Source organism: Seriola dumerili, unplaced genomic scaffold (genome assembly GCF_002260705.1).
Source record: "Seriola dumerili isolate Sdu_G_001 unplaced genomic scaffold, Sdu_1.0 BDQW01000149.1, whole genome shotgun sequence".
Lineage (NCBI taxonomy): Eukaryota > Metazoa > Chordata > Actinopteri > Carangiformes > Carangidae > Seriola > Seriola dumerili.
The window spans coordinates 24,563,172-24,578,043 of record NW_019174404.1 but is presented as its reverse complement, the minus strand read 5'-3'; the positions used below and the strand labels follow the sequence as shown (position 1 = coordinate 24,578,043).

Genomic DNA, 14,872 nt, shown 5'->3' with positions numbered 1-14,872 from the left:
CCTGCAGAAAAGCTGTTGTTCCAGGTAGCATTTTGCTGACCTGGTGCTGGGAGCTTTGTTGCTCCTTGAGGAGCTGAGAGGGAAGAGGAGCTGCTGCTCCTGAGCAAGCCAAGGAGAGGTGGCACTATTTTGTAGGTGAGAAGTCTCTCTCAGCCGTTCTCAGTCGTTCTTATATCTCTAGGTATTTCTACATGTCCTCCTCTTTCCCTCTCTTGTCCTCTCTCCTCGCCTCACCACCCTTCAGCCACTCAGTGCTGTGTTGTGTGACTCATTGAGGCATCAGTGCAAGTGCACTGGTGACTATAGTTTCTGGGCCACTTTTCCCAACCTTGATTTAAAGCCTCCACATTGGGAGCTGTTCCCAGTGTTGATGTATGTGTGACTCTCCCTCTCTGTCTCATCTGCCTGGCTGCCTCCTGCGAAGCAGTGATAGGTGAGTGACAGTAAGAACTCCAGCAGCTTGCAGAGAATGTGGACTGCTGATTCAGTGATAAATAACATGCTTAATGCTGCTTTTTGAATACATTGGAGAGAGCGAGAGTATGACATGAACCTAGCCTGGGACACTAAGCATCACATTTCTGATACATGATAAACATATTATACAAAAGTGCTTACCAGACAATCAAACACAAACATTACAAGCGTGAATCATGTAAAGAATCTTTTTATTCCCTGCTCTCAATCTGTACAGACAAACTGGATCACACACATTGAGTCCTCAGACACACTCTATTTGCAGCCTAGTGCACTATACAGTATTTACTTGGCTCTATATTACTAGTGCTATCTGAATGCTAAAGATGAAAGAAAAAACACAGAACATAGAGGCCAGATTCTTATAGTAAAACACTGAGGTTGAGTTACATATACAGTTTTACTTCTATCAGTACAACAACAGAATAAGTCTGCTCTCATTCTCTTTTTGAACACTAATACTGTTTTCATTGATTAAGTAACTCAGATTCACAAACATCCAATCAATTACTTTGTCATCTTTGGTGACCTCTTGCAGATATTTCAAATCAAAAGACCACAGCAAAAGGCGGGACGATGCTGCATTTACACCAACTTCTGCCCTGCATGAAAAAAGCAGCCTTCATTTGATTGCATGTATCCATTCCATCAGAGCGGTGGGGGTGCCAACACAGATTATGATCTCACATGTGCTAACACCAGTGGCAACAGTTGAAGCTAAAAATCTAATGACTAAGGAGTGGTAGTGATATCTCTCCATAGAACAGCTTCTGTCCCATAAAGCATCTGATGCCTGTTTGCATCCATCATGTCGTTCATTGCCCTCTTGTGGCGGCAACAGGGTATTGTCTGAAAGCTAGCTTGACTTTTAGCTCTTGTAGCTAGTTTCCTTAATTTTTGTGGGCCTGACATCTCCCATTGACAAAGGCTGGGGCTTGTCAAGCACAGAGGCATGTTATTGGAGGTTTGTGCATGTGCATTGAGAATAATCTTGGGCTCTAATTCTCAAGCTGTCCTTAGTTATGTCCTGATCCAGGAGCCGCAATTTGATCTACGAAGGTGTTTCCCCGCGAAAGCCAAACCAACATGAAATGGTCTGGCCTACAGAGCATTTTCCTTCTGCGTCACCAGCTGTGCCTGTTCTTACTGTTGCATCATGAAATGCTCCCCTTGTCATTCTGAGATCAGTTATGATATTTCAGCATAATGCGCAAATGTGTGGAAACATTGTTGTCGTCGACGTTATCTCCCGCTCATCCGGATCCGCGTCGCGGGGGCAGCAGCCTCAGCAAAGAGGTCCAGACAGCCCTCTCCCCAGCCACTTCCACCAGCTCTTCCGAGAATCCCGAGGCGTTCCAAGGCCAGCCGAGAGATATAATCCCTCCAGCGTGTCCTTGGTCGGCCCCAAGGCCTCCTCCCGGTGGGACATGCCCGAAACACCTCCTCAGGGAGGCGTCCGGGAGGCATCCTAACCAGATGCCCGAACCACCTCAACTGGCTCCTCTCGACATGGAGGAGCAGCGGTTCTACTCCGAGTCCCTCCCGGATGTGTGGAAACATGATCCTGCTAAAAAAAAACAACACCAATAACACTTTACTATATGGTACACAAATTTGCATAGTAAAGAATGAGTGAAGAACAAATGAGGAATGAACTGATGGTTGATGTGTTGTTGTAAGCAGTTCCCTGATAACTTCTAATTCAGGACTATATTATATACTATAATACTATCTAGATACTATATTAGTGAATCATTAGGTAATGATTAGTTCATAACTATCTGTAAATCGATCATAACCCAAAACAGTAATTACTCATTCAGTACTACTCCAACATAAGTTACTCATTTAGTGTCCTCTCACATAAAGTGAACCATCAGCCTCAACAGCACACAAATAGGTACTTAATAATTACTAGTGATGCATCAGTACTTCATGATTTTCTTATCTACGTGTAGATTATCCTAGTAACTAGAATGCACACCAGTCTTCAACAAAATCATCTGTTTCAATGCTATCAAATGTATGATGGCTCATTATGATTATTATTAATATTATAAGTCATTATGAATTTATTATGTGTACGTTGTGTATTATAAAATTTACATACTTACAAATTTTGGGGAAAAAGATGTTTGAACCACTTCAGTAGAATGGCCCATATACAGATTAATAAAGAGCTACAGTTATCGGGACACCATGTAACACTATATACCGTTAACAATTTGACAGAGAAATGTTTTCAATGATTAAATGGTTGAATTACATATGACGAGCATACTTTAAACCTGATGGCCTTTTAAAACAGACAACACAGCTACGTACACACAACCACTCTCCCATTCTCTTCAATGGTCCTGATAATTACCTAATTCATCATCTTTGGAGTACAATAGCCTATGGGTAGTTGGTATACTTGCTGTATCTTTAAAATGTGTGTGTCTTGTGATTGGTCTGCTTCCTTCTGTTGTGTTAAATAATTTTGTTGTGTGATTGATTGTTGAACAGTCAGAGCTAATCAGGCATATTGATTGTAAGTGAATTTAAATATAGGCTACGGATCAGCATACAGATTGCATTTCTTGATGATTTCAACACCATTTAAAACCATTTGAAGAAGGCCATGAGGAAAAAATACTTAAACTTATTATCCACAGTCAGACATTCAGAAACCTGTCGGCATGTAGCTACTGTAAGATGCCAAGTTTGTCCTCAAGATCACCTAAAGGAGTTTTAAATCAAAACGCAACTGGACTTGATTATTTGTCTGGGAAGACGTTTCACCTCTCATCCAAGAGGCTTCATCAGTTCGTGTACGCATCTGACCAGGCTGGGACTGGTCTAACTTTCTGGTGTGGAGACCCAAGTATTTAACCTCTTGTGGGCGTTCACAAGGCTGATGATGTCATTGGTTTCTGTTTGTGCTCCAAGTGTCAACGACAGTCGTTTGCACGACCGTTGTTGGTGGGAAGTTGGTTTCGACTTCGTTAGTGCTCTATTGTGTTATAACGACAGTCGTTGGAGTCACTTGGGATCAATGACAGTCGTTGGCATGACTATCGTTGGGAGGGATGGTTTCCCAAACCATCCCTCAACAGGGGAGGAGGTCTCAGACACCACCTATCTCCAATTTACAATGCTGCCTTTTCATCCCTTCCCAGGAGATTCAACAATCTAGCCTCAAAGAATAACAACTGTTCACAAGTGGCAAATGACTCCAACGACTGTCGTAGAGAACTAACGAAGTCGAAACTAACTTTCCACCAACGATAGTCATGCCAATGACTGTCATTGATCCCAAGTGACTCCAACGACTGTCGTTGACACTTGGAGCACAAACAGAAACCAATGACATCATCAGCCTTGTGAACGCTCACAAGAGCTTAAATACTTGGGTCTCCACACCAGAAAGTTAGACCAGTCCCAGCCTGGTCAGATGCGTACACGAACTGATGAAGCCTCTTGGATGAGAGGTGAAACGTCTTCCCAGACAAATAATCAAGTCCAGTTGCGTTTTGATTTAAAACTCCTTTAAGATACCATGACCTGGACAAAGGAGAATATGCACAGGCCTCCTCAAGGTCAACGTTTTTACATGATGAAGTGTCTCTTGAAGCATGTTTCACAGCTTAAGGTGTTAGTTCAAAAAATTACATGTTTACAGAGATGACCATGGCAAAGAGTAGTGCACAGGAAGTACACGGGAGGGAGGAACCACACGGTCACTCACCACTCAACACAACAGAACAAGATGATTTCAAGGCCTTACTACACAGTAAGGATCTAACATACATGAATACCCAGCTAATGATCTACTAGCTGTATGTGGCTGTGTGCCGTTGTTACCCCAGCAGGAGCAGATGGCCGCTGTAGCCCCTCCTCAGATACCCCTGTGTCCATATCAACATTAAAACATGGCTGCTGATGAAATAAGTCAGCAAGGAGATTAAGACTGTTACAATGATGATGATGATGAAACCAATAATAATCAAGCCTTCTGCACAGTACTGACTCAATGAATGAGTAATTATCGTGTGTCTATCATCGTGTGTAGTGTAAGAGTAATTGCTGTGGGAACCCATACCACCATAGTGTGTGTGTGAATGTGGTGCTGTGTGTGGTCGGATTCTGTGTACCTGGATCATCCAGTGTGTGTGTGTGTATGTGTGTGTGTGTCCACACATACCTTCAACACACTGGTTCCATATCTATAACACACAGAAAACAATCAGTTAAGCCACAGTTTGAAGTAGAATTTGATATACCTCATTAATCACTGTGCTCTCCCGCTTTATCCAAAACATCATGAATCATCCCTTTAAGTAATCCATCCCTTTAAGTAATCCACTTTGAGCTCTAATCCCCCACTATCCTTGCGTCACCTTTGGGTATTGAATTAAAAGCAAATCATACCTCACCTAGATGATGTGTCCACCAATGAATAAATACGTTTGTCAAAGCTGAGGCAGATGGGGGGAGTTTGTGAAGAGAGCTGGAAGATAGAGATGTGTTACATTCATAACACTGAATTCCCGCATCCAGTGTTTGTAAACCTGCTACTGGAAATGTACCTGTGAGTGTTTGATTGGTTTATTGCAAGGTACCTCATTAAATGTATGCATTTATTCTTATTCTTATTCTTATTCTTATTCTTATTCTTATTCTTATTCTTATTCTTATTCTTATTCTTATTAATAATAATATAATAAAGTTTATTTGTATAGCACCTTTCAAACAAAAAATGTAGCACAAAGTGCTTTACAACAAAGAAATGACAGGCACCGAGCGCTTTACTTGAAAAAACATAAAATGAACATAGCATGTACAGAGAGAATAATAAAGGGCCAAGGCAGCTCCCTTGAGCAACCCCACAGCAGATGTCATGTTTCTCAGACACATGATCTCCAGACCTCCCTGTGATGTATATTTTGAACCAGTTTAACAAACGGTCAGAAAGACCAGCCAACTTTTCAAGACGATTGATTGAGATATTATGGTCAATCGTATCAAATGCCTTAGGTCTAAGAGGACGAGAATTGAGACCTTATTTTCATCAGAGTTTAGTCTGAGGTCACTGATTATTTGAGTCAGAGCAGTTTCAGTGCTTGTGGTTCAGTGCTGAGTTTCCAGCATTCTCTGTAATAATCTTGGAAAAGTAATCTTTTCTTGCCAGGCGTACTGCTGTATTATAGGCAGATATGGCTTCTTTATATATATACCAGTGAACTGTGAGTCTAGTTTTCCTCCATTTTCTTTCCTTGCTTCAATCTTGCCATCTAGAAATGCTTTTTAACTAAAAATTCCCTTCTAGTCCTTGTTAAAGTAAAGCTGGCATAAAAAACACAGTGCTGGTCAGAAACTCCACTACTGACACATTGTCAATATTTAAGCCTTTTGTTATTACTACATGGTGTTACCATGTTGATGAGTGGCTTCATTTACATGTTGGGTGAGTTCAAGGCTGTCCGGTAGATTTAGGAACTCCATCGCTTTGGAGTCAGTCTTTTTATTGATATGAATATTCATGTCTCCACTCATGATTAGCTTATCATATCTTGTGATACCAAGTGAGATCAGCTCTGAGAGTTCCTTCAGAAAGAGTGATGAATCTCATGGTGGCCGATATACTGTAATCATATGTACCGATAGTTCTGCTTTCAATTTAAGAACAAGATAATCAAATGATGTAAATTCACCCAGGTCGATGTCATGACACACAAACTGTGAAGAGAAAATGGCTGCAATCCCTCCTCCTTCCCTGTTTTGTCTGACTGACTGGTAGAAATGAGAGTTTGGAGGACAAATCTCTATCAGTTTTGCTACAGCAGTAGTGGTGTTTAGCCAGGTCTCAACTAGAAATATACAGTTCAACTTCTTTTCAGTGATCAGATCATTAATCAAGAAGGCTTTGTTAGCCAATGATCTGACATTCAAAAGAGCTCATTTCAGCTGTTGGGGATCTGTGAGAGGAAGGGAGACTGGTTTTGGCTCACAATTGACAAATTGAAGATTATTGAGATGGTCTGTGATTTCTATGATATGTTTGACCATGCCACCAGCTGTTTAAAATCACTGGTATGTTCAAAGAAGCGGCATGGGGTCAGTCTCATCTCAGGTGGACACCTGAGTGGTGATGTCTGTGGTTCTTGCTGTTTAGCAGTTCATCAATTTGACTGCTTCAGCGTGGCAGCTTTAACTAACCCCATAATCGGTGAGGATGATGTCCGCAGGGGGGAGTCCTGATTGTGACTGAGACATCCTCCTAATGCCTTGTGTAATGTGAAGCAGGGGGTCAGGTGAGGGGGGAGACACAGGCTGACTGACTGTAAGCATTGTCCTGTGTGTGAGATTCACACAGGAAAATGCTACGTTTTTTTCAGTAATAGGGAAAAGTCTTTTTTCAGGATCTCAAAGCCAGTTTTCCCTCGCAAAATTTCAAGGGATCCAGTGTGGATAAAAATGTTCATATTGCTTTAGTGTGTAGAGAGGATAGATGGTAACATCAGTCAGCTCCCTGGCAGTTGTGTCAGTCATGGTTAGATCTTCAGTCTTCAACGATTTTTACATGCTTAGTTATTTAGTCCCCAATCAAAATTTCAGGTGTGAAGTTCATGGCATTTCTTTGGGCCCTTGGCCTGGCACTGGTTTTGGGGCTTTCTCTTGAGTTTTCTTTATGCTTATAAGCTTCCCTGTGTTCAACATGATTAGCCATATTACTCCTGACATACATTAATTTCGGGGCTATTTCTTGGATTTTGTTTATCCTTGATGCTGGTGTTATTAGCTTTTCTGGGTTCAGCATTTGTTAATTTTGTTCTGTTGTGTAATGACAGTTCAGGTGGTGGAGTGAGCGTTGGTGCTGTCCTTTTTGATGTCCTGCTGGATTTGCCTCTGCCGTGGACAACGTCAGACCCAGTCCCAGCTGGAGTTGATGCTTTCGGTCTAGCTCCAATGCGGTGCCAGTATGAGGCATAAGGGAAGACTGGTCTGGGAGCCCCTGCAGCTAGTCCAGTGGCATTAGGACATACCCAGGGGAAAGTGTCAGTTAAGTCCACAACGTGACACTCCACATCCAGTGTACCTCAGTAAATAAAAATCTGTGTCTGTCTGTCTGCATTTGGTAGCTCTGCACCTTGTACAGTAGCTGCTACAGAGTCAATGTATTGCTCATTCTCATCTATGTATTGGAGCGTTTCAATCTTCTTCTGGAGCTAGTTATCCTCTCAATCAGTCGATCACAGTCCGAGCAGCTCACCAACTTTGCAGTGTTTGCCATTATCTTGTCTTCAGCGAAACCACTATAGACGTTTTCATTAACGCCGGTATAGACAGTAATAATAGCTCTATTTGGAGAAGTAGCCTATAGGAAATTAGAAAATGCAAACGCAAAGCATATAGAAAGCAGAGAGCAGAGGAAAACAAATTGGCATGCTTCTGTGTCTGCATCATTTTCTCTGTCCAAACACACACACACACACACACACACACACACACACACACACACTACAGTCTGATGACAGGGACAGAGGCACAATACAGGGGAAGTAAACTACCAAAGGAAGTGGGTCAAGATAGAGAACAAATAATGACAAATAATGACAAAATGAAAATAATGACAGAGCAGAAGGGAGAGCGAGTAAATCCAGCTGATCGTCAGGAGAAAGGCAGAGAGAGGATGAGCTCTCAAAGATGGATTAGTCAGAAAGTCAAACACATTGGAGAAGGAGATTTGTTATTGTGTGAACCTCTCAGGGAGATGGTCAAGGTGGACAGCTGACACTGGAGACTGTATTTAGTATCCACTCTTCTAACAGCTAAACTGACCCAGACTTCACCATAATGGGGGCAGCAATCAAATCTTAAATCAAGGAGAGCCACAGTCATAGTGTCAATTGTCATCTACCTAAATGGAAATCAAATCTGAGTTCAGATTTTCAGTGCATGCATAAAAAAAATCTAAAAATGAATAATATAAAAAAACAAGTCCAGTAGAATAAATGTGTACTGTACTGTAAGTGTTATTGGGCTGTTGTGCTGCTGTAAAGACCCCTCATAAAGACACATGTTGGGACTCAGTACATTTGAATTGGTGGAGACCACATGTTCTTTTGCTCTGAAGAACAAAGAACTCACTTCCCCACAATTCCTCACTGTTCACACCTGGGGACAACCCTCCCCAGGGACACCAGGGACCAGTGAGTGTTGGTCACTGTCTGACATGTGAACCCCCAGGGTGTCACCAGACAGAACCAGATCTCCTTCTTTGTTCTGCGTCTTCTCTCCTTGGCTTGCTCAGGAGCAGCAGCTCCTCTTCCCTCTCAGCTCCTCAAGGAGCAACAAGGCTCCCAGCCCAGGTCAGCCCTGCTACCTGAGACGACAGCTCTCTTGAAGGCCTGAGAGGACAAGTGGCTACGACACAAAGTCTGCAAGCTGATTTTCGGAGCAACTGAAGACACAGCAGTTGGCGTGGAACTGTAAGAAGAACAAAGAGGAACACCGAGACTACACAGTCCGACAGGAATTCACTCCTCACTCACACTGGACTTTACAGCAACACTGGAAAGGACCTCTTTCTTTTGTTCCAAGGACTGGGTAACGTTAACTGACTGGGCGTAACCTAACATTGCACAGCATAGCACAGCACAGCACAGTCACACAGTCAATTGGGTACTTGTATGTTCACACACATACCTGTATTACATCTCATTTTCTAGACCCTGCATGCAGCTAACCTCCCTCAAAGCATTGACAACCTCTATGCAGTAGAACTCCAATACCTCTACTTTCACTTTTACTGTTTATTTGGTAATTTTGCTTATAGTTATTAAGTTAAATTAAATTATTTATCAAAGTTCCAGATTAATAGTAATAATTTGAGACTGAATCAGTATTGGTTATTCTTGCCTTTTTAGGCTGGTGCCCCCGAGGACTTTAATTCATTTCAACGTTATTATTTAATATTAATATTTTCTTAATTTATGATAGCCAATAAATTTACCTACAACCAAAGACCCAACATTATGGTGCCCCGTGTGTGAGGCAGAGCACTGCTCCAACACACATTTTCAAGGGCCATATGCATTTCATTAGGAGATCATGTTAGGAGATCATAATGGAGAAAGAGGTTGAGGGGTTCACTCTCGGGATCAGTGTTTCCCACAGAATTAGATTGTATTTGTGGTGGTAGCTGAATTGAAATGAATTATTCAATAATAGTGTTTATAAGCTGCTCCACTGTAAATCTTTTATTTGCCAAGTACTTTGACACATAAGTGACTGAACAATATATAGAGCTCCATTGCTTCACATTGTGTCAAATAAATAACAATGTGACTGTTGATTACATGTTGTGATTGGCCAGTGAGCTCAGTCCTGACAAAGTATGACTGGTGCACAGTAAGGGTAGGGAGAGAGACATTAATAACTTTATATTGCAATTAGAAACCTGTGTTAAACAGGTGTTCCACAATTGTTTTTGTGGCGTGTTGGAACAGGGAAGTAAAATCCCTTAAACACACACAAAAAGTAAATAAAATACAAAGCATGCTCAAGTTGCTTACCACAAAAAATGTCAGGGTGGAAGGTAAGCATACTTACATATACATGCACATCTTTTATAAAAATCAATCTCTTAGGGAATATTTAACTTTTTAGACATGAAATCATTATTGTGTGTGTGTGTGTGTGTGTGTGTGTGTGTGTGTGTGTGTGTGTGTGTGCGTGTGTGTGTATGTGTGTGTGTGTCTGTGAGAATTTCCCGTCCAGAGTGTTCCTCTTCTGTTAGTATTTAAGTGCGGTGCTGTGGTCATCTCAAATGTAAGGTTCACGAAACACAAAGATATTAAGGATATTGAAGCTTTTGCAAGATTATCCCAACACACAGGCACACACACACACACACACACACACACACACACACACACACACACACACACACACACACACACACACACACACACACACACACACTCACACACACAGATGAGCATTTGACAAACTCTTTCCATGTTGGAGCGGAGCTGACACAAGTCTCAGTTTAAACTGAATTAATATCTCATGCATATCTGATTGACTTCCATATGCTTGTGATCCCATTAATTCCCCAACATGTCCAATTACTCCCTGCAAAGAACATTTAATGCATCTCAAGTCAATTACCTATTGCTTAATTTTCCACCTACTTCATTTCTGTAAGTGACCCAACTAAATGAAGCCAAATATATTTCAATAATCAACGAAGGGCAGTGGGTTTTTTTTGCCCTGCTAATGCGCTGGGACCTTTGGAAGGAATTATCAATTCACGGATCTGTACAGTATTTCCAGGTATCTTCTTCTGTAACATCTGTAACTACTCTAATTCTAAAAATAACCCAAATAATTTACCAAATTTAAAGTGAGACTATGTAACTTTGGCTCAGCAGTGGCAACAGTGGCCTCTGTAGTCTCATAACTCGCACACATAAAACCACACGCACCACATCATCAACCATCATCGCGTGAGAGCATATCAGTTCGGCACGCACACCAGTTCAAGTTGACTTTTGAGACTTGGGTGGTGGGGACAGTGGCTAATGACACTCCTTTAATTGGTCACTATCAACACCAGGGGAGCGGAGTATGTATCAGTGTTAGGCTGACATCACTGACACAGGTGTTTCCTAATAATATTGACCAAATCAGGCACATATGAGGTAAATAGAATTGCTTCAAGCACAGAACCTTGAGGAACTCCATGTGTAACTTTTGCATCATTCTGATAAATAGGAGTTTAATGACTTTAATGCCACTTAAATGTTCTGCTCTCTATATCAAATGCAGCACTACTAACCCTAACCAACAAGACAAGAACAGAGAGACGTCCTTTGTCTGATGCAGAGGGTCATTGCTTCTCTGTGCTACACATACTACAAACCATTAGTCTCTTTGATGACTTGGCACATTCCCAGTGTGGTGGTGCTGTCTGTATGACATTTTCTCACCCACCATCATTTTCATTTTTCCCAGGGGTGATATTGATCATATCATCAGCTGTGTATGACTTTCACTTAAAGATGGACACCATTCAGAGAGCATGTTGTTCACCTCAGACATTTAATATAGTGGCACCATCAGGTCAAATGTTCACCTCACTATCACTTTAATCCATGACAAAAGCTCAAAAGTTATCAGTCATTTCTCCATTTCCATGTAGATATTCATTGTCTCCAGGGGAATCCAGGACTGTTGATGTCAGTGGCTCTGTGGTTTAAGAAAATAAAATCATTAGTATGGTGCTCAATCTGTCCAACACTGCACATCACTGCAGCCTATGTGGGCTGTTCTGTCAGTCCTTGAAGTCACTTGAAGGATCAACCTTATATTATTTGGGGTTTTTTTGTTACCTTCATGTATGTCTTTATTATTTAGTAACAGCACCTGCTGTCTGCACTGAAGGTGATGGTGCAGACAATGTGTGTGTGTCTGCCTTTTTCTTGACGCTGGATGTTTCTCTTTGAATTTCATCACTGAATGATTGTTTGAAACCAAATGTTGCTGTTTGCATTTTACATACACATGGCTGTGCCCACTGCCAGCCCTCTGTATGGACTATCAAGAGTATAACCATTTGCATGACTGTCAACATGCAAGTAATATGAGTGTTTCTAATACTGCCTTTGTTTGCTTGTTTTCTGTCTCCTTCTATTTCAGAAGTCACCAATAATATGCCAGGTGAGTCTGAATGAAAACTATGTTAAATGTAAATATATGACCTTAACAATCTGCTGCAGATTTCCAGACACAGTAGGACAATACAAACATAGTATGGGCTTCAATGCTACACAATTGGGCACAGCGTATAAAAAGCTGCCAAAAAGAAATGTATTATACACATATAATTATACAAAACAGTGAAAAGAGACATCATGTTTTGCAGGTTTAAATCCATGCAGCAGCTCAGTGAAGATGAGCTCTGTTACTGAACAGGACATGTGTTTGAGCAGGGTATTACATTTACTAACATGCTGTTATTTCTTATGAGGAAGCTTCCTGCTCAGCCACAGGAAGCTTTATGACAGTGTGCTCTGATGTCATGTTTTTTCCTCCTGGGAAAAACATGTATCATCACAATACTAAAGAGTATTGAAACTAAGTGTGCGTGTGTCTTTTCTCAAGTATTTCTTTCCCCTCTTCATCCCTCTCTTATCCTGTCAAGGCCTTGCACATATGATGGCAGAACAAGGTATGCCTCTCTTTACCTCTTCTCTATCATGTTGCTGTTTTGTTTATGTGGAGCTGCATGTTTTGGTGTTGGTGTGTGATGGTGTGATTTTATTATTCTGCTTTACTGCTCTACTCCCTGAACAGTGTTTTACAATTAAAAAATATAAATTTTGATCAAACTGGCACCATGGTAATTTAATGACTTAAAAACACAAAAAAACACAGGCTAACCCTAAATACAGTTGTGATGGAGAATATGTAGAGTCTGCTGACAGTATTGTTAAAAGGTGACTAGCAGAGTAGAAGTGTCATCTTGGCGTATGACTGATGAATGTCACATTCAGCAGCAAATAAAAAAAGTCTGTGTATGTTGTAATTCTGAGTCAGAAATATTGAGTATAAAAGCTATGAAATCTCTTGCTTGGCAAAAAAGACTCACAAAAGGAGAGCATGAGTTGTTTCATCAAATACAACAGAACTAAATCTGTTTATGACCACGAGTGCTGCTTCAAAAAAAGAGATTATATGTCCATATGCAACAGAAAACTAAGAAGTTAAATTAAAACCTTTCAGCAAATTTACAAGTTGTGAAGACATTTTTCATCTTCTGTTCAGACTCTGTTTTCAGTATCAGGATCAGGACCTGGCCCATCAACATAACGTCAGGCTTCAACACAAGTGACCTGTGTTAGTGTAGAGTGGTTATTATTATAACTATATTGACAAAGGTCCCCTAACCTTCATCAAGTAGTAATTTAAACTAAACCACCACTGTCCAATTCGATGGCAAGTTGTTTTAGTGGCTGAACCTGATCAAACTTCAACCATACAGGTGTCAAGCAATACTGTTGTGGTGGAAAGAATTGCCAACAAACTGTTAGCTACAAAAACTTAATCATTGTCAGTTACTTCCAAACAAAATCCAATATTAACATAAATACAATCAATTCATCTAATCATCTAAAAGGAGCAATACATAGTTTTTATCCACTTGTTACAAATAAACACAGTACAAGTATCTAATGCAGGTCAGCAGGAGGGGGTGGGTGGTGGGGGTTAACCTTTGTTTTTCTTGTTCTGACAGCACATAACTGCAGCATAAAATTCCTTTAAATCACATATTTAAATGTTTAAAATGACAATTTCAGTCCAATTATTCTGAAATGGTCAACAGGCAGATATCTAATATATAATATTGTGAAATATGAATATTCAATATAAAGTTAATTTTAATGAACTTCTTCAAAAAGACTAGAAAGCTGGAAAAACATGACTTGTTCCTCTTAAGGCTGACACAGCACAGTAATCTCTTAGGATTATTGAAAGGCATAATGTATGGCCTGTGCCAATATTTTCAGTAAAAAGATCTTTCACAAAAGACAGATAATCTATGTGTTAAAGAGTTTGAAGCCTTAAATCCTTTTCTCACAACTCAACTATTTGTGTAGTGGCTGCTCTCTGTCTATGCAGGGCAGTGTTGCTGTAAAATTCAGAGGTCTTTTAATGCCTGATGTGTTTGCATGTTTCAAGTGTTTTGTCATTTACAGTTGCATTACAGTGGCTACACTGATTTATCCTACATATATTCATATATACATTGATATATTTGGTGTCAACTAGAACTGAACTGACATTTCCTCTTCTTCCTCCTCCCTGTCTGGCTGTGGATCCTCTGTTTTGTCTCCGCCTCCTCCTGCTCTTCTAGCTAAAAGCAAAGGTACATCTTTTTCGAAATCTTTCCTTTTCCGTCTCTATGAAAAGCGACGCTTGCTCTGTGAGTGTTTGAGAGTACTGCAGTGTATTGTGTTTGATGCTCTAATGTGTTTACTTGACTGTGTTCAGTGTCTCTTCTGTGGTTTCTCTTGGATTAAGCAAGTAATTAAGTTAGCCCCATTTGAAGGAGAAGGAAGAAAGAGAGAGTTACTTTGTGTTTTCTTACTGATTGACTGCATTTTTTTATTTGTTATAAGGCGTGTATGCACCTCTTCAGTGAGGTACAATTCATTCTCCTCATTGGCTGATGGAACACAGTGACAGCACAGGGTTTCTTCTGGCAGAAGCACTACCAAGGATTGTCTTAACTAATTCATATGCACAGTGGTATCATTTTCTTTACAGCACTCAGAGTACAAGCTGAGCCAAGCACAAATCCATTAGAGGCAACTGCACAAAGTTTTTTAGTTGTTAGTCACGT

At 40.6% G+C, this 14,872-nt stretch overlaps 1 protein-coding gene across 9 annotated transcripts in view; it reads left to right on the top strand.

The window, feature by feature from the left end:
• Positions 1-14,872, top strand: part of nrxn3 (neurexin 3) — a 266,887-nt gene that overhangs the window by 21,567 nt on the left and 230,448 nt on the right. For 8 of the 9 annotated variants that reach the window (XR_002665284.1, XR_002665283.1, XR_002665282.1 and 5 more), the window contains exons 3-5: positions 12,166-12,186; positions 12,671-12,697; positions 14,384-14,395. Coding sequence is in view for 5 of the 9 variants with exons in the window: in XM_022750982.1 (XP_022606703.1) it covers positions 12,166-12,186; positions 12,671-12,697; positions 14,384-14,395 (60 nt within the window). In the remaining 4 variants the exon portion in view is untranslated. The other variant, XM_022750987.1, reaches the window with a different exon arrangement.